Source organism: Primulina eburnea, chromosome 7, assembly GCF_022965805.1.
Source record: "Primulina eburnea isolate SZY01 chromosome 7, ASM2296580v1, whole genome shotgun sequence".
Classification (NCBI taxonomy): domain Eukaryota; kingdom Viridiplantae; phylum Streptophyta; class Magnoliopsida; order Lamiales; family Gesneriaceae; genus Primulina; species Primulina eburnea.
This window is the reverse complement of record NC_133107.1, coordinates 642,582-666,231: the sequence shown is the minus strand read 5'-3', so window position 1 is coordinate 666,231 and position 23,650 is coordinate 642,582. Positions and strand designations below refer to the sequence as shown.

Sequence of the window (23,650 nt, the reverse complement as noted above, 5' to 3'; positions counted from 1 at the left end):
ATCAACTCCACAAAAGTCCACCTTTTAAAAAAAGTCATTAAAAGTTTAGATTGAATACACCCCCTGAGTAAAGTACAAAACTACAATAATAACAATTGTACACATTTGGGAAGATGGATTAGATTTAGGGTTCGTTTGGTTTGTAGGACGTGATAATTGAATGATTAATAATTTGATTAATAAATGTTTGATATGATAAGATAGTTAATTTGAGAGATATGTAATATCATATGTGGTGTGAAATTAAGAAGATAGATAAATTCATGATAAGTGTGATAAAGACCAAAATACCCTTCATCTTAATATTTATTTTATTTTCCAATATTGTTTTTCTTCCCCAAACCTATGGCCTGTTCTCCCAAAAATCAGACACCAAACCCTCTCCCTTCCGTTCGTCCGTGAAGAATGAGAACCCTGTGTGACATACTACTCCTCAGTTGCAGAATGCGGCTACTGCGCTACTGGGGTCGATGAATGTTGCCGTTGCTCCGGTTTTTGGGCCTGTTGTGGGGGGATCCCAAGAGGCTGTGGACGGCCCCCTAGTGAGGTCAAACGCGGGCGGAGTCGCCCGAAAGTAAGGGGTGGCGTCCAGGCTATTGTTGGGAGGAGCAGGGGAAGGCCTAAGAAGAACGCTGCTTCCCCTGTCATGGTCGGGAACGGCCGAGGCCGTGGCCGTCCACGTAAGGTGGCTAATGTAGGGGGAGGGTTGGCGGCTGTTGATGGTGGGACAGTGAGTTCTATGGCATTTGGGGTTGTTACTGGTGGTGCGTCGATTGTAGCAGGTGGTGGACTTTCTCAGGTGGCTGGGAAGCGCAGGGGGGCGGCCACCAAAGGAGGCTGGTAGGGAGGTTAAAAAGCGTAGGAAGCTTAGTGACAAGCATCAGGGGTATTTTGGTGATTTAACTTTTTGGGGTTGGCCGGATAATTACTATCATTCTTGGAAGCATGGATTTATTCTCCACCACAAACAGTAAAATTGTCGAGGAAATAGTCAATGTCAAATCTAATAATTGAAGCAAACAACTTATTCATAATCAATCCAACCTTTATATTACCTACCAAACTGCCCTTAATGTTTAATATGTAATTCATTTCTCGATTCTTATAACCACACGTATTTAAACGCAATTGCTAATATATGACGCGATTTATTCTACATAAATTGCCAAAAAAATTTGAACAATTTCATTCATATCACACTCAAGAAAATAAACCAAATAAATTCACCAGATTATAATGAAAACGAATGTGTGTCATAGAATCTCAACAACAAATGGTTCGGGGATCCCTCTGAAATTCGCCATCCAATCCACAAAAGTACAGATTAATTGCTCAGATAGAAGAGGTTAAGTTCATATTCGAGCAGGGTTTCCACTTAGTGGCCACCGAATCATTCTCTGATCCACCCCTCATGCTCGGTGTAGTAGATGCATTATTGTTCGTCAGTGCCAGTCCTTGAGCCCCTGTAGTAGCTCTTGATGATGCATCGTGGCCCGGGACTTTCTGCATATCATAATTAACTCCGCTTTGTCCACCAAAACTGGACCCAGATAGTCCTCTTTGGGTATCATAACCAGCTCCAGCTGGTCCCCTTTGAGCATCGTATCCAGGTCCTGATGGCCATCTATTAGCATCGTAACTAGGTCCAGATGAGTATCTCTGCGCATCGTAACTAGGTTCGGTTGGTCCTCTCTGAGCATTGTAAGCAGATCCGGCTGGTCCTCTAAGGGCGTCATAAACAGCACCAGTGTTGCCTGTTTGGGTATCATAACCTGCTCCAGTGTGGGCTCTGTAAGGATCATAGTTAACAGATGCCCCGCCAGCAGCACTGGCAGCAGTAATACCTCCCATAAAGGGACTTTGACCCTGTTGCATTAAACAAGTAAAGAAAACAACCAAAAATAGAAGTTGATGCTAAAAAACCAAATGAACAGAGAAACCTTGAACGCTAAGAAAAAACAAAATTTTCTACTTCCAAGATAAAGATGTGAAATTTATAAAACAATCAGAAGGTAGAATAGGCCTCAATACATGATAGGGATCACTTTTTTGGAATTATTTAGGAATGATCACATTTTGGGTATTAGTGAGAAATGATCCCACTTTCTTGGTCCAGTAATGGAATAATGTAGACGAATGGTTTATAAATGGTCAATTTCTGCTTTCAAACAGCATGATAACAGAACTCCATCTTGATTTTATTCGAGCTATTATTGATCAAATTGTTCCAGATAGCTGATTTATACCTGAGCAGCACCATAGGTATTTTGGGTTGGGTTATAGTTCGCCACAGGAACACTTCCATTGTATCCAGCAGTTCCAGCAGAACCAACATGTGACCCTCCTGCAATATCATGGCAATGCATGAGCTCCCAAAAAACTGAAAAGAACATTGGTCCGGGCAGACCTGGTAAGGGAGTCTGGAAAACAAGTTCAAATTTTATTTATAATTTTTCTAAAAGGTCAAGTCTTGTCCTCGATGCAAATTCTTAGATTTGCCCCTGAAATGGCACACATAATGAAAAGGAAATAAATCTGAAAATACCTATGCCTGTTCGAGGATCAAAGTTTGCGGAGTTAGATAACTCTGTTCTGAGCTTTTCCACTTCTCTCGTCATTGCCGCATTGTTCTTCTCCATCACTTGAAGAGATTCCAGATGATCATGATACAACTTCTTCTCATAATCATAGGTAGCCCTGTACAGAATCGACCATAACATCATAAATACTATCGGCAATACCAAACTGAAACTAGAAAAAAAAAATTACGAAAACAAACTCAAAAGATGTAATAATTAAGCTCATGTTGTTTTTTAGAGGAATCTAGAAATGGGAATTTATCAGAATATTTATACGTAGAAAATGTGCATGTTGATTGAACTCAGCACAACCGAGGCATTTTTTCTGTCTTGCATTCTCCCATAACATCAAAAATACTATCTGCAATGCAAGATTGAAACTAGAGAAAAAATTACGAAAACAAACTCAAAAGATGTAATAATTCAACTCATGTTGTTTCTTCAAGGAATCTAGAAATGGAAGTTATCAGAAAGATTATACATAGAAATGTGCATGTTGATTAAACTCAGCACAACCAAGACATTTTTGGTCTCTCACCTTGTCTTTTTTTGAGATTCAATAATTTTAAATCTTTTATTTCAACCAAAAGAAAAGAAAAGAAAAGAAAAGGCTACCTGTGATGCTGATACTCCTGTCTCAAACTGTCAAGCTCAGACATCAGACAAGGAATCTGTTGTGCTTCAGAGTGAGCCATCTGAAGATCACGAGTAAGCTGCTGCACCTTAGCAAACAACTCCTTCCTCACAGCTACCAAGTTCTGAGCCTCAGTCCTTGATTGCTGCAACTCCAACTTAATGCGCTTTGAACTTTCAAGTTCAGCCTCCATCATTGAAATTTTATCCATAATTCCTCTGGTCTGATGTTCCTTCTCAGACTTCATATCCGCGATGTGAGAATGTACTAATTGCAGGTCATGCTTGGCTGTAGCAAGATCTTGTCTTAGAGACCCATGAGTAGCCGCTAGCCTTTGGTTTTCCGTAGCAAGTTTCTCTATCTCAATATGTTGAGCAGAAAGCTTGTGTTCCATTACCTCAGGAGGCGGTAACATTTCAAAAGGAGGGAAACCAGCAGCTGGTGGAGGAATTGCCGAACTATAAGGGTCGGGATACACTGCACCAGGGCCAGGCAGTGGACGACGAAGGTGAGGAGGAAAGACTCTACCTTGGCTTGACATAATGAGCTGCTGAACTTGACTGTTTATCATGAACAACCACTTGGCACTGCGAATAGAGATATACAATTTTTTTTAAAAACCACATACCCATACAAAACAAGCAGCACAGACCACCTAAAAACTGTGTCGAGGGTGGGGGTGTGAAATGGGTTTAAGTGGGGAGTCTCGACACATTAGGGAGGTGAAACTGGCACAATTTGATAATTTACATAAAAATTTCAAAATTTTAGGGAAACTACGTTAACCAGGTAAAGAACTAGATTAATGGATTTTAACAGATCAATTGTTTCAAACATTGAAGCCTTCTTAAACAATATTATAATATTCTTGACTATGAACTCAAGTTAAACTGTTACTGATTTGCATCAATTCCTCAGTTTCACAAATATCTAAAGAACCAACCTATCAAATTACCATCCAAACAATATAAAAAAAAGAACCACATGGTACGTTAAGTTAATATAAAATTAAAAACCAAAACAAAACCGAGAACTGACGTTATCGTCGAATTGCAAACTATACACGCCTAGAGGCTAGAACTATCAAATCGCGAGTTTTTTTTTTTTAAAAAAAATCATATTAAAACGAACACAGAGCTGAATACAAAACAATAACTGCATGAAAGGTAAATCAACAAAGGATGATTTTCGCGAATAGGGTCTCTACCTGATCTGATGGGAACTGACAGATTGGGAGCTAAAAGCAAAAGCAAAGCAGCTATCCTGCGAAAAATCAGTCTTCAAATATCTGAATTAAACCCCAGCAAGAAGGGAGGGGTAAATTGTAGCAGGAAACATCTGAAAAAATTGAAGGGCTGATCTGAATGCGTCGTCGAGTTATCAATCCATTTTAATTCCGATAGTAGTAATTATATATGAGAGATTATTCGCTAAAGAGGACAATTTGGTACAGATTTATTTTTCCCATTTTAATCTAAATTTTCTCATCAAAAGAGAAAATGGTGTGTGAAGTCGACTTTACGAGATATTAAAAACTGGAGATTGGTTTTATATTTCAAGACAAAAATTATATTTTATCATATACATAAATGTGGAATACTAAGATTTGGCTTTTCTCATCTTGAAGGTATGATGTTAAGACTTGGCTTTTCACCAATATGGGTGGAAAAGATCATGAGGTGCGTTCGTACTGTCAAATATTTTTTCTCTTTAAATGGTGATATAATTGGTAATGTCATTCCGAGCAGAGGTTTAAGACAGGAAGATCCTCTTTCTTCCTATTTATTTGTTTTATGTGCACATGGACTCTCTTGTGCTATTTTATCTCTGGAAGAGCGTCGCTTATTAACTGGGGTTCGTATTGCATTTTCTTGCCCCGCTATTACTCACCTATTCTTTGCAAATGATAGCCTCTTTTTCTTCAGAGCAAAGGCTATAAGAAATTGTCTATTATCCTATGAAAGGATCTCGGGACAGCTTATTAACTTTAAGAAGTCCTCACTGTCTTTTAGCCCGAACACAGATGCTCAACTAGCAGAGAACATTAAAGCACGCCTAGCTATTTCAATGGTGCAAGGTCATGATATCTATCTGGGACTCCCAATGCTCTCCACCAAAAACAAGAAGCTACAATTTAGATATTTAGTGGAAAGAGCTGTACAGAGAATACAAGGTTGGGGCAACAAAGTATTCTCAGCAGGTGGAAAAGAGACTCTGATAAAATCGGTGGTACAAGCTATCCCTACATATGCTATGTCTTGTTTTTGTATCCCTAAATCGATTTGTGCAGAGATTGAGCGTGAATGCTCAAATTTCTAGTGGGGTGTTGATGCGGGGAAGAATCAGATGCATTGGAAAACTTGGAAAGCTCTTTGTCTGCCTAAATGCATGGGAGGATTGGGTTTCCGCCATCTGGAAACCTTTAATAAGGCTCTTTTGGCTAAGCAGATATGGCGTATCATTGTGGATCCAGACTCTCTGGTAGCTCGTGTTCTTAAAGCACGTTATTTCAAGCACCAAGATATCATGGCTGCTGGCCTTGGTAATAACCCTTCGTACCTCTGGCGCTCCATACTGTGGAGCAGACCCTTACTAGAGCAGGGAGTTTGTTGACATGTGGGAGATGGAGCCAGAATTACATTGAATAGAGATAGATGGATACCAAGATCTTGGGGTTGTGCTATTCCTACATAGATGCAAAATAATAATATGTTGGTTAAAGATCTTATTGAGAATCGAAAATGGAATGAATTGGTGGTTCGCCAGCACTTCCCGGACTACCTGGTTGCAAAGATCCTAGCCATTCCTATCTCTTCGACACATCATGATGACTACCGGTATTGGATCTTTGATCCGAACGAAAAATACTCGGTTCGAGATGGGTACAAGGTAGCTATGGGCTTTTATGACTCTCCGGTTTCTACCTCGAGTTCTCGCTTGAAAAGTTGGTGGAAATACCTTTGGGCTCTCTCAGTCCCTCCAAAAGTTCGGATATTTTGTTGGAGAGCAGTGCTTGACATAATACCAACAGAACAAAATTTATTAACTCACCATGTCCCAGTCTCTGGTATGTGTCCATTGTGCCAATCCGTGTGTGATTCGACAAGCCATGCCTTAATCGCGTGTCCTGTAATAAAATCTTGCTGGAAAAAGACTTACTTTTGGTCGTTACTGAAACAATTTAGGCATTTGAATTTGTTTGATATTTTTCTGTGGATAAATGAGAAGATTAGTAAAATAGAATTTGAAGTGTTTGCAATGCGAGCTTGGGCAACCTGGACGGAACGTCTGAGTTTAATTCACACGAAAAAAGAATGTTCTGGCGGTATTAGTACTGATTGGAGTGAGATTCTATTACATAATTTCCAACATTCGAGACTAGCTCTCTCTCCTCTGTTGGGAACTCGCCAGTGTACTTCACCTGGAAAATGGGTTGATCCACCAAAAGACAAACTCAGATTGGATGTTGATGCAGCCTATAATGAAGAATCAAATTGTTATGCAATTGGAGGGTGTGGTCAGAAACCATGAGGGGCAACCAGTTCTTGCGTTTGGAAAGAAAATTAATAAACCTCAATCTATCACATATGCTGAACTTATGGCTATTGAAAGCGGCTTAAAGATCTCTCAAATGTGAAACCTATCGCTTCATCAAGTCACCTCAGATTCTCTACTAGCCGTGCAAGCAGTCACAAGGTTGAAAGAGAATCTCATTTACGTAGGGTCAATTGCTACAGATATCAGAATTCTCCTGGACTCCTTAAGTAACACTTCACTTAGCCATATTCGACGATCGGCGAATGTAGTTGCACACTCAATCGCTTCTTTTGCTATTTCTTCCTCCTCTCATTTTGTGTGGGAGATTGGTCCTATTTGGTTGATTCGTCTTGTAACAAATGACATTTTAGATTTTCAATAAAGTACAAGCATTGACCTTAAAAAAAATGTGGAATACATTAAGAAATTTATTGTTTATATATTTATATTCAAACCCTAACTCTAATTTAATGAACGCGAGAAAATGCGGTAAATTCTATGCTTGAGTTATTAAACCTGATAAAATATGGTAAATTGTATTGTACACGGGGAAAATTTTTATTATTCACTCAAATCCAATAGTTTTTTTTTTTTTACGTAAACCGAGAAGTTCTTCCGGTGTAGTTAAAATAAAAATTATCTTTTATCAAGCATAAATGTGGAATAAATCAAGTATACATTTATATTAAAACTCTAGTTCAAAATTTATTGAACATGGCAAAAATTCGGTAATTTTATGCTACATAAATTTATTGAACGTGTAAAAATTCGATAATTTCATACTATATCTAGCGAATGTCTGGTATTCATCTAAATCTAGTGGTTTTCTCAGTAACACGAGGAGAGATCTCCATGTAGGAAAGATAAATATATATATATAATTTATCATACATAAATGTGGAATAAATAAATAATATATATATATATATATCAAAACTTTAACTCAAAATTATTGAATCTGGGAAAATTTGGTAATTCTTTACTATATCGGGAGAATTTTTTGTGTTCATGTCAATCTAATGATTTTCTTACGTATGCAGTGAGAAATTATAGTGATGTAAGAAAGATAAAAAGTACTTTTTATCATACATAAATATGGAATAAACCACTAGTGCATTTATATCAAAACTCTAACTCTGAATTTATTGAATGTGGAAAAACCCGAATAAATTCTATGCTATACAAATTTATTGAAAGCAAAAAAACAAGAAAATTCGGTAATTCCATGTTATATCGGGAGAACTTTTGGTGTTCGTCTCAATCCAACGGTTTTCCTATGTTCACACGAATAAGTTCTCAAATGTAGGAAAGAAAAAAATTTTCTTTTATCATACAAATGTCGAATAAATAAAGTATATCGTTCTATTACATTTAAGAATAAGAATATGCATAATCAAACTTGCTTTTTGATATCTCTTGTTATTTTGGGACCCCTACTTACCTCGTCGAGCTTCTATTAAATCGAGAAATAAAATAAATTTGATTGGTCATCTTTATTACATTTTTCATATACACAAGACATTGCATTCTTTACATAATTCAAATCAAAGCAAGGGGATGTCCAACTCGGGCCCATATGATCGAGCAATATATATGCTTCACATTTGTCATATATTTCATACATCACACTAGATAAATATCATATTCATGGAATAAGATGTACTTTCAAGATGTTTTGGCAGTGAAATGATAGACACGCGATATTTAAAATCTCATGTAGTTGGCTTTAAATTGAAAAAAGATTTTGTTTTTATTATCTGGGCTGTTATGTATTTAGTTCAAGCTTTGACGGAGATAAATTCTGCATTGAGGGATCCCCACGGTGTTCTTGAAAACTGGGATGGGGATGCAGTTGATCCATGTAGTTGGACTATGGTCACTTGTTCTTCCGAAAGTCTTGTTATTGGAATGTAAGCAGTTCTTTTTTTTCTTCTTCAGTTCTTGAGGATTTAGAACTGATTTTATATGGAGATTGATCACATTATGCCGAGGTACTCCAAGTCAGAATTTGTCTAGTACTTTATCTCCAAGTATTGGGAATTTAACAAATCTTCAGATGATGCAAGTGTAAGAGATGATTCTTGAAGGACAATTTTCTGTCACTAGCTGCTGTTTTTCAAATAAATGTAATGGGAATGGGAATTTTGCAGACTCATGCAGAATAATAACATTACAGGACCAATCCCTTCTGAACTTGGAAAACTCACGAAACTTCAAGCACTCGATCTTTCAAGTAACTCCTTCAACTGCATCATTCCTCGTTCTTTGGGCCACTTGAAAATCCGTCAATACATGTGAACTTCATCCTCTGAATCACGAATTTGAGACATCGAAATTTTGAAATGTTTCCATTCTTGAGTCTCACAAGATTTGTTTCAATGAATCAGGAGGCTCAACAACAACAGTCTATCTGGCGAAATTCCAATGTCACTTGCCAATATGCCGCAACTTTCTTTACTGTAATTCTCCTCAGTCAAACACTTTTGCCAATAATCAGGGATATAATGATATAAATATGTCTCATTTTTCTTGTTTCAGGGAGGTAAGTTCGATCCTGGGTGTGGGGGCAGTGCCCACACCCAGAATCAATGACTGGGATTCCATTTCATGGGGAAATTTTTTTTTAAAAAAAATAAAAATTGGGTCAGAAAAAATTCTGACCCTTGGATATGCCTGCAGGGGTAGGAAGGAATAAACCCAGGGATTTGTCTTACAATAACTTGAGTGGTCCCATTCCTAGATTGCTTTACAAGACATTCAAGTAATCTATTACCTATATTAATGTTTTATGTTTTTTGGAAATGAAAGTGGATTGTTGAACTTTTTGTGTTTCTGTAATCCCTATTTCTGCAGTGTAATGGGGAACCCCTCTATATGTGAGACAGGATCAGAACCACAGTGTAGTGGAATAACATTTATTCCTATGTCTATGGCCTTGAACACCTCCCAAAGTATGTTAGAAACTTAAATTCTGATTTGTGTTTCTTCCTTATCCGATATTTAACTTGATGTTGATTTTTATTATTTCAAGCTGCTGTTACTTGTGCAAAATCAAAACATCGCACTCTCGCCATCGTATTTGGAACCAGCCTTGGTTGCCTATGTCTGATAATCCTCGGATTGGGTTATTTTTGTGGACCAGACAAAGGCATAAGCAACAAGAATTCTTTGATGTTAGCGGTCTGTATAATAAACGTGATCTTTCTTATTTAAATTCACGTCTCCAGTTCTTTCTTTGAACTGATATTATGGCCACACTCGAAATTCAGACAGACGACGTGAGGAAGTTTCACTAAGAAATTTAAGGAGGTTTCAGTTTAGGGAACTGCAAACTGCTACCCACAATTTAGTAGTAAAAACATTCTGGGAAAAGGTGGAATCGGAAATGTATATAAAGGGTGCCTACAAGATGGAACTGCTGTGGCCGTAAAAAAGCTTAAAGACGGAGGAGTTCCAGGTGGAGAAAGGCAATTTCAGACAGAAGTTGAGATGATTAGCCTAGCAGTCCATTGCAATCTCCTCAAATTGTATGGTTTTTGCATGACGCCAACAGAAAAGCTCCTAGTATACCCTTACATGGCGAATGGAAGCGTTGCTTCACGTCTCAAAGGTATATTTTAAAATTTATAACCCCTTTTGTGTAGACTTTGCTTATGTCGGCAATTTCACCTCAAACAGCAAAACCGGTGTTGGACTGGGCCACAAGAAAGCGGGTTGCCTTAGGAGCTTCGAGGGGACTGCTGTATCTCCACGAGCAGTGTGATCCGAAGACTATTCACAGAGACATCAAGGCTGCAAATATACTTCTTGATGACTATTGTGAGGCAGTGGTGGGAGATTTCGGTTTGGCAAAGCTTTTGGATCATCAAGATTCGCATGTCACGACTGCTGTACGTGGCACTGTGGGGCATATAGCTCCCGAGTATCTGTCAACTGGCCAGTCTTCTGAGAAAACAGATGTGTTCAGACTTGGAATCCTTCTTCTTGAATTGATCACAGGACAAGGAGCATTGGAGTTCAGCAAATCGGCTAATCAGAAAGGAGCAGTACTTGATTGGGTTAGTAACTTAGTAGACACAGACCTGCCCGCTCAAATTCAACAACATTCATTAGTTCTAACTGTGGTTTTCAGGTGAGGAAATTTCATCAAGAAAAGAAACTAGATACACTGGTTGATAAAGATTTGAAGAACTATGACAGAATTGAGCTAGAAGAAATGGTTAAAGTGGCTCTTTTGTACCCTCAATATATACCCGGGCTGAGACCCAAAATGTCTTAAGTAGTTCGTATGCTAGAAGGAGATGGACTTGCTAAGCGATGGGAAGCATCTCAGATATTAGAACCAAACAAGTTTAGAACACTGGAGCTCTCCTCGTCTGAACGATTTTTGGATCTCACCGATGATTCTTCACTGCTTGCTCAAGCCATGGAGCTCTCTGGTCCGAGGTAAGAAATTTATGCGTGGATGAAAAGTTTCAAGGGCTTCTCAAAGGTGAAGTTTTTATACAAGATACGGCTATAAAATGAAAGTTTAATTTTTTGGTTCTTTATTTGTCATAGCTGCATACCGAAAATCCAATCTTCATTCAATAGTAAAGTTTACAGAGTTTGTGTGATTATACTTAAAACAAATGAAAATGCTATCCTGTTCCCAAATCTAATCCAAGATCAATTTGTTTTTACTAAATCAATAAAGATATTTCGAAATATTCAACATCTATCATATCTGATCTAGATAAGAACAAAGAAGAAATTACACTCCATCAAGATTTCTAGTTTTTTCACCTCAGTGAACTCTCCCACCCAACTCTATAAATTAACGCCTTGAACCCCTCATTTTCACTGCGCGGTAAATATTGAAACTACCCTCTAATGGCGGAAAGAACCTCTTCCGCTCTCCTAATTCTCCTATGCCTCTCTGCTTTTATCTCGGGTGGTTTAAGTGTTACTCATGTCACCCACATCGCCGCCGTGAACAACGGCGCAGTTAAGCATGCCGATGAAAACAAGAAACCGAGCGCCGCCGGAAAAGAATTAGACTGTTTCTTTGGCTTACCACATCTATGGCCTCACCCCCCATTGCCCTCCGGTGATTTCAAGTGGCCCCCCCATTTGCCTATCACACTACCACCCCTACCCGCCGGTGGTTTCAAGTGGCCTCCGCATTTGCCTTTCACCCTTCCGCCGCTACCCGCAGGAGGTTTCCAATGGCCTCCGCATTTGCCTTTCACCCTTCCGCCTCTACCCGCAGGAGGTTTCCAGTGGCCTCCCCATTTTCCTTTCACCCTCCCGCCGCTACCCGCAGGAGGTTTCCAGTGGCCCCCCCATTCTCCTTTCACTCTCCCGCCGCTACCCGCCGGGTTCAAGCCACCACACTGGCCGCTTTTCCCTCTGCCTCCATTACCCGCCGGCGGATTCAAGCCACCACACTGGCCCTTCACCCTTCCGCCGCTACCCTCAGGGTTCAAGCCACCACATTGGCCCTTCCCTCTGCCTCCATTACCCGCCGGCGGATTCAAGCCACCACACTGGCCCTTCCCTCTCCCCCCGATGCCTGCCGGTGGCTTCCAGATCCCGCCAAATTGGCCTTTCGTCCACCCTCCATTCCCTGGCCATTTCTGGCCGCCGCATGGTCACGCTGGTGCCGAAGTTGTCGACAAAGATTCTGTGCATGGCCCACACGCTTGAGTCTCCATTTTTTTTTGTTATTTATTGTTTTATTTATTTATTTATTTATTTAGGCTGTGGATCCTAGGCGTTTTTTATTTTGGATTGGAAATAAATGTCCTCCTTTGCATTTAATACAATCAGTTCAGCTTTTTTAATAAATAAATAATAGTAGTTAAAAATGTTGATATATATGACCCAGTAAGATCTCTTTATTATAAATTTATAATCATGAAAATAAAACAAATATCTATTTTTTCAACATATTTTTTATGTAGTTATCATTATCAAATTAATTATTTTAAACTATAAATATTAGTTATTAGATATAATCACTCACTAAAAATTATGAATATGTTTGTCAGGTCTGAAATCTTTCAAAATTAAGATAGTTCGTTCTCATCTCTAGTTTCAAAGATAATATAATATTTTAAGGAAATATCATTATTTTTTTATTTAATAATAGATTACTGAATAATAAACGAATTTTTTAAATAATAAATATTATATATTTTGATCGTATGAAATTTAAATGATTTGCACTTTGGATATAATATAAAAATCCCAAAGATATAAAAATTTTGTTGATTTGAGTTTTGAAAATTTTGATTTTTTGGTTGGTCTAACAGATATACTGGTGTTAAAATGTTAAATATTATATATTTTATTATACTATATTATTGTTAATATAATATAATATTAAAAAAAGAATATATTTGAAAACTTCCGTGAATGATCAATTCATTCTATTCACCAATTCATTCACATAAAGTTGAGAAGGTTTTTTGTGAGACGGTCTCACGAATCTTTATCTGTGAGACGATCTCACGAATTTTTATCTGTGAGACGGTCTCATGAATTTTTATCTGTGAGACGGTCTCATGAATTTTTATCTGTGAGACGGATCAACTGTACTGATATTCACAATAAAAAATAATACTTTTAGCCTAAAAAGTAATATTTTTTCATGAATGACCCAAATAAGAGATATTTCTTATAAAATACGATCCGTGAGATCTTTACACACAAGTTTTTACCTAAAATTATTTACGTAAATCGAGTTTTTAAAGAAAATTCGATAACTTGTCGATTTGTTTTCATCAAAATTTTGTTCATCCCTGGTTTTGGTAATATTATGTATTATTATTTTAAAATTTAAAAATTTTAACATTAATTACTATTAATAATAATAATAATAATAATAATTTATTTAATATGATTTTTTATCATTCTTCTTTATTTTATATCTGGTTTTTTATTTACATAATACAAAATTAAATTTTTTATTACAAATATAATGAATTTAATATTAAATCTAAGGAGTCGAGATTTGAAACCCCGGCTCCTAATTAAAAAACCCGAACATATTTAATTTTGTTATTCTTCTTTAAAAAAAAAAAAAAAGAACTACTAAAACCCTAATTAACTCGTAGAAACCACTTTAATCTTCCGTATCCTTTCCCGATAAACTGCCTGCCTATCGGAGATCAATCAGAAAGCATCTCCGAATCCAAATGGAGTGCGTCGTTGAGGGAATTATAGAAACGCAGGTGCTTTTCCCATATATGTTTTGTTAGTTTTGATCAATTTACTGCTGAAAGTTCCAATTTTCCCTAAATCTGAAATGGTTATTCATGGCAGTGTGAGCGAACATGTGGCCTCAATTCTGTTTTTTTTCCCTTGCAGTCTAGCTAGAATTTTATGTTTGTTTTTTCCTCGATTTTATATGTCCATGTGATACCTTTGATTTTTAACTCAAATTGGGTTCCCAACATTCATCAGTTTTGATTAATACCAAGTGTTTTCTCTGCAGCATGTTGAAGCTCTGGAGATTCTTCTTCAAGGACTCTGTGGTGTTCACAGAGACCGTTTAAGGATTCATGAACTATGTTTGAAAAGTGTCCCGAACCTTGGTATGGATTCACACTCTTCTCTTGTAGCAAGGGCTTACAAATTACCATATTAATTAATATTCATTACATATATGATAATGCACATCTTCGTCTGGAGAAATTCACGTTGCTTTGGTCAATGCTTGTTCCAGTAAATACTCCAATGAGTTTTGTTCTCGATTTCTGTTAGGTTTAGTAGCCTCAGAATTACGGCTTTTATGTGATCTCGAGCAGTCAGAGCCAACATGGTAAGAAGAGGTGTGATGCTGCTTTTCTTTTAATCATTGAATGTGTAAAGGTGATTTCTGAAATTTTATATAATGCCTAGGACCGTCCGACACATTGGTGGTGCGATGAAAGGTGCTGGTGCTGAGCAACTCTCAGTGTTGGTGAGGAATATGGTGGAGAGCAAAGTGAGCAAAAAGGCTCTTCGCCTATTTTATGCACTTGGCTACAAATTAGACCATGAGCTTCTGAGAGTAGGATTTGCCTTTAATTTCCATAGAGGTGCTCAGATAAGAGTTGCCGTCTCTTCAGTCAATAAAATGCTCAAACTTCATGCTACGGATGAGGCAGTGCCTCTTACGCCAGGAATACAGTTAGTTGAAGTGACAGCCCCTGCATCGTCTGAGAACTACGCTGAAGTTGCTGCTGCTGTATCATCTTTCTGTGAATATCTTGCACCGTAAGTGAACATGCTTAAGTTTACTGAGTGTCCCTTATTTTTAGTCCTCTTACGCCAGGAATACAGTCAGTGCAACGTAACCAATCTGTAAACTCTGTTTCCAGGCTGCTTCATCTTTCAAAACCCGGTAACTCGACTGGAGTTGTTCCTACTGCAGCAGCGGCTGCTGCATCTCTGATGTCTGATGGTGGAGGCACAACACTTTAACAGAGCTTTAAGAGTCGCAAGGTATTACTGACCTCAAAGTATTGATCATGGAGTTTAGCTCAAAATTCAAATGTGTCTGCTGTGCTATGTGATAGGAGTCCTTCAATTTCTTGAATGCTCTTCCCTTGTTGTTTGTCTTAAGGTTTCCTCGACTTTTTCCTTGTGAAATCTTGGTAGGCTAAGCTGTTTCATACTGACTGTCGGTGCAGGTTCTTCTATTCCAATCCAAGATAACAACAGAATGTGGTGGGTTGTGATTAGCAGTCTTATGAGCAATATATTCTGGCTCCATTTCTTAGAATATCTGATACAATAGTTGCAGCCTTGCAGGTGTGTAGTGAGTTGAATACATTTCTTAGGGTTCCACTTACTCGTTTGGTGAATAATATAGCTTGATTGACTCAACCAAGTTAGCCATTTTCTGTATCGGTATTGGATTTAAAAACAATATATCATAAAACCTATGAATTGTTAGAAATTTCAATTTTTCCGAAGTGATGTTTCTGATTGATGTGATTAAAATGTGTACGAATCTCTTTTATATAATTTATTCGGTGGTATTTCTGTGGGTTTCCTTTTTGAGAAAGTCCTAAAATGGCTTGCGCCAATAGATCTTGGCTTGTGACATCTTGTTAGTGGAGCCACTTTTAAAGTATTTCTTCATCTTGGTATATTCAATTTTGTTGACGAACATGACATTGAATGAATCCAAATATTACTTCTTTTTTCATAATAAAAATACTAAATTTTTTCTTTCATGAACACAATTGAGATATAGAAATAGGTGTAGATCATATGTAATTTAATCGAATTTGTTATTTTTTAATTAAAAAAATAAGCTTGAATTTTTCGGTGACTCAAATTTTAGGTGAAACTTTGGTTAATAAAATGTTTTATTTATTTATTTGAATTTTAGTATATTTGTGAAATAAGAAAAATATATTGAAGTTTGTAAAGTTTCAAACAAGATAATTCAGATTTGAATTTATGTTGAAATGTATTCAACTATGTTTAAAAAACGAAATTGAAGCATTACGAAGAGCTCATGAGTTGGTTAGAGAAAATTTACAACCACGTGAGATGCTGAAGTGGGCCAGGAAAGCATGTCCTTTCATTGGACCGTTGGCCCACATGATTTGGACAGCCCAGTACATGGACTGCACTGTCAGTACAAATTCTAAACTTGTGGTTCAGGTTCGTAGTTATCCGGCCTTTTTATGACTTTCCTCATCTGTTCCCTTCCATATATTTTGTATGTGATTCAATTGCAGCCACGTCCATCAAATTCAAATCTAAGTCAATAAAGTAGCCCTACAATGCACATATAATATGATGCTACTAGGGTGGCAAGAATTCTTTGTATCTGAATGCGACTTGTACTTGGGACACTATACTCTGTATGGATATGAAGCAAATTCAATTTTAGACCGAGTCTGATCATCAAAAATTATGATGAAATTGAATAGTTTTTGGTGTGCTGGATTAGATCACATTTCCAAATATGCACCAATCTTGGTTATTTTGCGTGTCACACTAACTAAAGTAATTGGGGTTAATGACATGCTGGCCTTAGGTATTATCTTAAAGTTGCATCTAATGATCATTGTTCGTGTAAGGTATATAAAAAAAATCGTGAACCACATTTTAAGAATAAATATAGATTGTTAGATATATAATTGAGGTAATATACCTAGGGGTGTAACAAGCTGCTTGTGAGCGGCTCAGTCAAAACTCGACTGGGACTTGATTTAGCTCGAGTCGACTTCAACTAGCTCAATACTCTAGTTGTTCCTATATATTATTTTTAAAATATATATTTTAAGGGTATTTTCTATATAAACACAATTTAAACCTTGAAAATAGGCTACTAACATTTTCATGAGCCGAAGTTGTGCTTGAAATTTAATAGTCGGTCGAATTCGAATCAAACTCGAGCTTACAAAACTAAAATCGAGCTCGACTCGACTCGACTCGTGTATATATCATGCTACCCAAATGACATAAAAATTATCACTTTACATGCCACCTCAGATCCTCCGAAATAATATTTTTGGTTCCAACAGCCACATCCCCAATCCCAATCACCACCATGTATAGCCCCACCAATCCTTCATGCTGACCACAAAATTGTAACCCGACTATTTCCACCCACTAACTTCCTGCCACGTGTCGTCCCTAGATTCTTCCAAGCCCTTTCCACTCCATTACTACAGACTCCGCCCCCGCCACAACTCTTCAGACTACTTTGCACTTCAAAAATTATGCAGGAACGGTAAATACAAAAGACCATGCTGAAACTCGAAAAACATGGTGGCGATGGCCCTAACACCTGGGCCAGAGCCTGCGACACGTGCCGCTCCGCAGCATGCACTGTGTATTGTCGCGCAGACATGGCGTACCTCTGCAGCAGCTGTGATGCCCGTATCCACGCCGCCAATCTGCTGGCTTCCCGCCACGAGCGTGTGTGGGTTTGCGAGGCATGTGAGAGTGCTCCTGCTGCCTTCTTGTGTAAGGCTGATGCTGCATCTCTCTGCACTTCTTGCGACTCTGATATACACTCGGCAAACCCTCTCGCTCGCCGCCACCACCGAGTCCCCATTCTTCCGATTCCTGGCTTGTTCTACGGCCCATCCGCTCCTAGACCTGGTGGGTTCGTAACAGGTGACATTTTGGAATATGCTTTCTGAAATATGTTTACAATCAATGAAGAATGAACGAGTTGAGTAATCTTCAACACAAACTATGTGCTAACAGGTGATGCAGCAGCAGATGACTTATTGACTCAGGAAGGAGATGATGCAGATGAAGAAGATGACGATGAAGCAGCATCATGGCTATTGCTCAATCCTTCAAACAATAGAGAAAATCAAAGCAATGAAAATGGGGGTTTATTCGGCAAAGAAGGGGATGAGTATTTTGAGCTTGAAGATGATAATCCATGTCAAAATACTCTGTTCAATGATCAGTACAATAATCTGCAGCAGAATTACAACAGTACTGTTTCTCAAAGGAACTACGGAGGAGACAGCGTTGTCCCAATCCAAAACTGTAAAGAAAAGGACAGTTTTTTCCAGATGGGATTTGAGTGCAAGGCTTCTAACTTGGGGTACCCTAGTTATCCTACTTCGAAATCTCATATGGTAAGTTGCCTTTGCCAAGAAGTCTTAGTCTTTCACAACATTTATGTGAAATTGTTGCAATATATATGGAGCATTTCTATTTTAGAGATCATTGATTTGATAATTTGATCAAGAGTTACTGATGACGAAAAAAAGATTGATAAAATCGAAACAAACCTCTTGCTCCCACATTATAATAATAAAATAGTATAAGAAAGGGATTTAATTTTCAAATTGGAGCTTTGAATCGTTAGATTTACTATTAAAAATGGGTCGATGAAATAGCGACAGTGCAGTAATCTTGAACAATAATATCCTTAATTCATAATTTCCCAGGTTTCCCTTTCGCCAGTGGATGTTGGCGTGGTTCCAGAATCAAAAACGTCCGAGATCTCAGTCTCCCACACAAGACCTCCAAAAGGGACAATCGATCTTTTCTCAGGCCCTCCAATCCAGGCAACTCTGCAGTTAACTCCAATGGACAGAGAGGCGAGAGTCTTGAGGTATCGGGAGAAAAAGAAGGCTAGAAAATTCGAAAAGACGATTCGATATGCATCAAGAAAAGCATATGCAGAGACTAGACCAAGAATTAAGGGTCGATTTGTTAAAAGAAAAGACGTTGAAGTGGAAGTGGATCAGATGTTCTCTACTTCTATAATGGCAGAAACTGGATATGGGATTGTTCCATCATACTGATTGGTGGGTATCAGGAAAATGGGTGAATAGCAATTAATTAAGCTACTAATACTGATACTATGTCTTGCTTTATCTCATGTTTATATAAATCGTAATATGATTTCTTGAACTTGATTCTTGTCCTATCTAAGTTGATTTGTGTCCTTGTGTGTATTCCTACTTGATATTTTCAGAGGAATCCACGCTTATTTTTTTTCCCGGAAAACGTAAATTCATAGATCAAAAGTTTAATTACAAGATACACGAGGAATCCATGAATATCTTTGTATATGTATGTACGGTGTGAAATAGAAAACATGTGTAGAAAATATTGGCCGAAAAATGATAAAATCAGATTGAATTCCAAGAAATGCGTCAATTAGATTTTTCATTTCCCTTTTAACAAAAAAGGAGAGAAAAAAAGCTTAGTAAAAAAGAAGATATGAACTCCAGCTGGAAGGCCTATTTTCAAAGCTCGCTTTCAGTTCCCTGGCAGAAATTTAATAATCAGAAACATTTGTGATTCGGAATTTGTCTCAATACTCGTTTATTTGTTCCACACTGATGATTGATTTGATCATGTTAGGACAGAAACACCCAGATGACCCAACATCGAGCTTCCGACTCATCTATTCCATGATCTCAAAAGAATTGTAGCAATCTCCAAGAACTGGAGGCTACACGCAATAGGCATATCCCACCATGAAAGCATTACATCCAGTGTTGTGACCACAAAAGTTGGCATGTTCACTAGTTTCACATACGTTTCAATATTTACATTCCACAAACAAAAAATTATTGTCTCAAATTCACAAGCTACTCCTCAATCTAATTCACATTTTCAAGGTAGAAGTTAGAAATTGTACCTTGCCTGAACACCATCAACCACGCGAATAGCAAATACACTACCACCACCACCACCTCTCCCACGTCTTCTCTTCTCATAATCTGCATCATCCGTAGGCAACTCGAACCTGCAAACAGGGCACGTATTCCTAATCTCGAGCCATGGTAAAATGCATTCCCCATGGTACATATGCAACAAGGCAGCCTAGTCACTTTCTCTCCAACTGAAACCTCGTCCTTACAAACTGCAGAAGCAACCATATTATACGGTTCTCTCCCACTTCCTCTTTTGTCACAACCACCATAGGCAGATTCTCTACCACGGATTTTGCAGCCGGTGGGCTACCCTTTAAAGCATTTTCATTTTCCTCCAGCATCCCGAAAAGGGCATCATATTCCATTGCCAAAACATAATCTTCAGGAATATCATCTCGCGAAATCTCACTCTCTTGGTCTATGTGTTCTTCCAAAACGTAGGGCTCAGAATTCCTCTCCGAATTATTCAGCTCCAGTAGCACTTCCCATTCTAAATTCCATTCTTCCTCTTCTCCTTCATCATCACCTAACATTGAATCTCCTCCTTCGGATGAAATATCTGATGAAACGGATATTCCCTCAATTCTATCACTAACAGAGTTTAAATTCTCGCTCTCGTCAGAATTGATCCTATCACTCACCTCCTCCCATTCAAACTCTTCCCTCTCATGTCCACTATGATGGCTATAATTATTGTCGACCACAAAACTCTCATTGTTATCATCATCATCATCATTATCGATCAAACCTGAATTTACCTCGAATTCCTCAACGCAAAGCCCATCATTTGATCCAAGGCCAGGTCCAAACCCAAATTCAAGACCCTGATCATCGGCTCCCTGTGAATCGAACTCACATATCGGATCTTCCGTCACTCGCGCTCCACATGATTCAAATAGATTCGTGACGAAGTTCATCTGCTCTGCATCTTCTTCACCTCCATAGAACAAGCAATTAGGATCCTCGTACTCGGACCAAGGGTTTTCTATTTCTGTGTTGAAATCGATCCCCAAGGTCAATGAAGCCGTGCAGTCACCTAAAAAAGACGGGTTCGAAGAATTATTGGGAGGAAATAATGACTCGTAATCGAAAAACAACGAGTGCGGACGATAATAGAAGTCTTCTTCTTGCCGGCGCTCCATTTCCGTTGAAAAGGACCTCCCGGATCGCCTCTCGCGGCCAAGAATAGAGACCTCCGCCATTGGGGTGGGGTTGGGCGGGGGGGATTTTTTTTTAAAAAAGATTTGAGTTGAGTTATCGGCTTACTTTGTGAAAAACTAGTATTTTGTTATGCTTCAGTTTCTATAATAATTTTTTAGATTTAATTCCTGATTGTTACCCATTTTTCTCTTATTTTCAATTAGCGTCTATTTTCTCCTGAATTTTTTTCCCAAAGATAAAAACTTAACTCCTCCAAATCTCCTAAAATATTTAATTTTTTCAATGGAGTTTTAAAATCCGAAATAACTAGTTGCAAAGCCTGATAGTCATGAAAGATAAGTTGAAATTTTATGGTCAATCGGAAGTCTTGATTTTTTCTATCTCTGGATCGATTCTCACTCTCATACCTTCTTCAAATTTCTACTATCAAAACTCAAAATCTGGGAAAAAAATGTTGATTTTTCCTTTTCATCGTGATATCATTAAAAAGATTTGGCACACACCCTTAAAAAGATCGAAATATTATGTTCTATTTTTTCAAATTTCGTGTTATTTTCAATGGCATCCGATCATCCAAAGAATTTGTTTAATTATGTCATCTATTTTGTTTGCCCTCCATGTTAGTGTAAAAATATTCGATTTCTTTGATTAATGTATTTTGGTTATTGGTTGATATTTTATTTCAATAATTTGTAATTGATTTATCATTTGTTTACTGCAACTCTTTAGTGATTGAGCAAACCCTGTTTTTAATATAAAATTATGAATTTATACAGTTGGAATAATGTTTTCATCGTGTTTGACAATATATTGACTCTATATAATTAGATATATATTTTCTATTATATTCGTTGTGCCTTGATTGGATCAATCGATTTTACATTAATGTTACTTTGTTCCAATTTCATTGAGTTTTTAGTTTCCTGAAAATTGATCAACAACACCAATAAAAGTTGAATTAGATAATTATAATGTCGGAGTAATCATAGACTTAATATATATATATATATATAGTACTCAATTTTAGTTACACAATATTTAATTACATTTAACGAGTCCGTTTAATCATATAGCCAATTGATGACACATGGTATCATATTTATCAATTACTAAGCGCTCGTGTTATTACTCAATAGACACCAATCGTTACTTGACTTGAGGATTACGAATCCTAACAGTTCAAATAAGACTACAGTAAGATGATGTCAGGAATCTTTATTAATGAGACATGTTATTTTTATGTAAAAAATAAATTTTTTTTATGTGTGACTAAAATAAAAGATTCATATTGAAAAATTTACTCTTAATCTTATAAAAAAATTTGTGTTAATAATATTGATTAAAGGTTGGGTTTATCGCTGTAAATCATCCAGCATTAATTATTTGGACTCCCAGGTTAATTATGTCCACCCAATCCATATCGGGCCCCAGTTGCCAACGATGTAATATAATATAAATATAAATAATTAAAGAGAGAGGAATCAAGTCCCAATTATTCTCTCTTTATTTCTTATCCTTTCATTTCAGGTGAAAATGGAATTTTGAGCACACCGAAGATAATTTGAGTGTTACGATACCCAACAAGCAGGGGTCGTTTTGGTGCGTTCTCTCCTCAATCGATTCGACTCTCGGATGAAAACGACGCCTCTGGTTATCGATTTATGTGTTATGCATGGAGAGCAAATGCCCACTTACTTCTTTCAAGCAATAGAATTCTTTAATTTACTGCCGTTGATTGAATTTTTTGGAGAATGATCAAAGCGAGTCACGGTCTCTGTAGCAGCATACTTGATTTGATCATATTATCATATTACCCATTTCAAGAAACGTGAAAAATTAGCTCTCGGTTTCTTTCCATTCCCATAATCGCTTCCTCTAATCATCAGCTACCTTATTACAAGGTATAAAGTTTCTGTTCTTGGGTTTTGATTTTTGAATGTTTTTTGATTTTAAGCTTGAGTTTTGTCCAATAATTGGATTGGTTGTTTGAGTTTTTCTTTGATTTTTAATGAATTCAGACAAGTAACCAGAAGATCCCAGACAATTTTGACTTGGGATTCAGAGTTGCTTGTTAAGGTATTTTCCACGGCTATGATACTTGATTTGAGTTTGAAGAATATAAAGTAACTGATTAATCTTGAAATTGTATTTTTTTTACTGTTTTTAAATTTTATTATTTTGTTAAATGTTTCTTATCACTAAGAAAATTCACCTGAAAATGATTATATCGCCTTTACTTAAAGTACAATTTTGGAGTCTAATTTAAAGTGTTTTAAACTGATCTCTTTAGGTTTGACAAGCCTGGGGTTTGTTCTGTTGTAATTACATTAAAAGTCCAATCTTGACACAATTGCTGGACAATTACTTGAAAAATGACCACTGGAAGTATCAAGTCCACGCAAGAAAAAAAGCCAAGAAAGTGCAAACAAGTAGTCGTCGACGAGATATCCCCATTGTTGCCCACTAAGCATGAGGAAGGGATCGGGTTCGATGAATTTAATGGAGCTTCGGTTACTGGGGCCGTGTTTAATCTGTCCACGACGATTGTTGGTGCCGGAATAATGGCATTACCCACTACAAAAAAACGCTGCGGTTAGCGACGGTCAAAACTG

The 23,650-nt window shown here is 37.4% G+C and overlaps 4 protein-coding genes, 1 long non-coding RNA gene and 2 pseudogenes across 7 annotated transcripts; 5 read left to right on the top strand and 2 right to left on the bottom strand.

The window, feature by feature from the left end:
- Positions 1–1,204: 1,204 nt before the first annotated feature.
- Positions 1,205–4,707, bottom strand: LOC140836319 (protein FLX-like 2). Of its 2 annotated transcripts, none has more exons than XM_073201747.1 (5): positions 4,421–4,707; positions 3,195–3,800; positions 2,552–2,697; positions 2,247–2,344; positions 1,205–1,866 (listed from the first exon to the last, which is right to left on the bottom strand). In XM_073201747.1, exons 2-5 carry the CDS (start codon positions 3,782–3,784, stop codon positions 1,333–1,335), a joined length of 1,368 nt encoding a protein of 455 aa, XP_073057848.1. In that variant the 5' UTR covers positions 3,785–3,800; positions 4,421–4,707; the 3' UTR covers positions 1,205–1,332. The 2 variants fall into 2 exon arrangements, with proteins under 2 accessions (XP_073057848.1, XP_073057847.1); XM_073201746.1 differs by having other exon boundaries at positions 2,546–2,697; positions 4,421–4,706.
- Positions 4,708–4,845: 138 nt separating this feature from the next.
- LOC140837321 (protein NSP-INTERACTING KINASE 1-like) lies at positions 4,846–11,351 on the top strand (annotated as a pseudogene).
- A 271-nt stretch (positions 11,352–11,622) lies between these two features.
- Positions 11,623–12,438, top strand: LOC140836318 (uncharacterized). The gene is made up of 2 exons (XM_073201745.1): positions 11,623–12,254; positions 12,306–12,438. Exons 1-2 carry the CDS (start codon positions 11,623–11,625, stop codon positions 12,436–12,438), a joined length of 765 nt encoding a protein of 254 aa, XP_073057846.1.
- A 1,385-nt stretch (positions 12,439–13,823) lies between these two features.
- Positions 13,824–15,689, top strand: LOC140836317 (mediator of RNA polymerase II transcription subunit 18). Its single transcript, XM_073201744.1, has 6 exons — positions 13,824–13,967; positions 14,231–14,330; positions 14,500–14,557; positions 14,638–14,994; positions 15,099–15,222; positions 15,411–15,689. The coding sequence occupies exons 1-5, from the start codon at positions 13,932–13,934 to the stop codon at positions 15,199–15,201; spliced, it is 654 nt and encodes a 217-aa protein (XP_073057845.1). The 5' UTR covers positions 13,824–13,931; the 3' UTR covers positions 15,202–15,222; positions 15,411–15,689.
- Positions 15,690–17,227: 1,538 nt separating this feature from the next.
- Positions 17,228–19,174, top strand: LOC140836316 (zinc finger protein CONSTANS-LIKE 2-like). 2 transcript variants are annotated; one of them, XM_073201743.1, is made up of 3 exons: positions 17,228–17,847; positions 17,956–18,341; positions 18,657–19,174. In XM_073201743.1, the coding sequence occupies exons 1-3, from the start codon at positions 17,490–17,492 to the stop codon at positions 19,014–19,016; spliced, it is 1,104 nt and encodes a 367-aa protein (XP_073057844.1). In that variant the 5' UTR covers positions 17,228–17,489; the 3' UTR covers positions 19,017–19,174. The 2 variants fall into 2 exon arrangements, with proteins under 2 accessions (XP_073057844.1, XP_073057843.1); XM_073201742.1 differs by having other exon boundaries at positions 17,241–17,862.
- Positions 19,175–19,308: 134 nt separating this feature from the next.
- LOC140836315 (uncharacterized) lies at positions 19,309–21,083 on the bottom strand (annotated as a pseudogene).
- A 1,420-nt stretch (positions 21,084–22,503) lies between these two features.
- On the top strand, positions 22,504–23,601 carry LOC140836314 (uncharacterized). Its single transcript, XR_012119067.1, has 3 exons — positions 22,504–22,939; positions 23,057–23,114; positions 23,329–23,601. It is a non-coding gene; the product is annotated as an uncharacterized lncRNA (long non-coding RNA).
- The last annotated feature ends 49 nt before the right edge of the window (positions 23,602–23,650 follow it).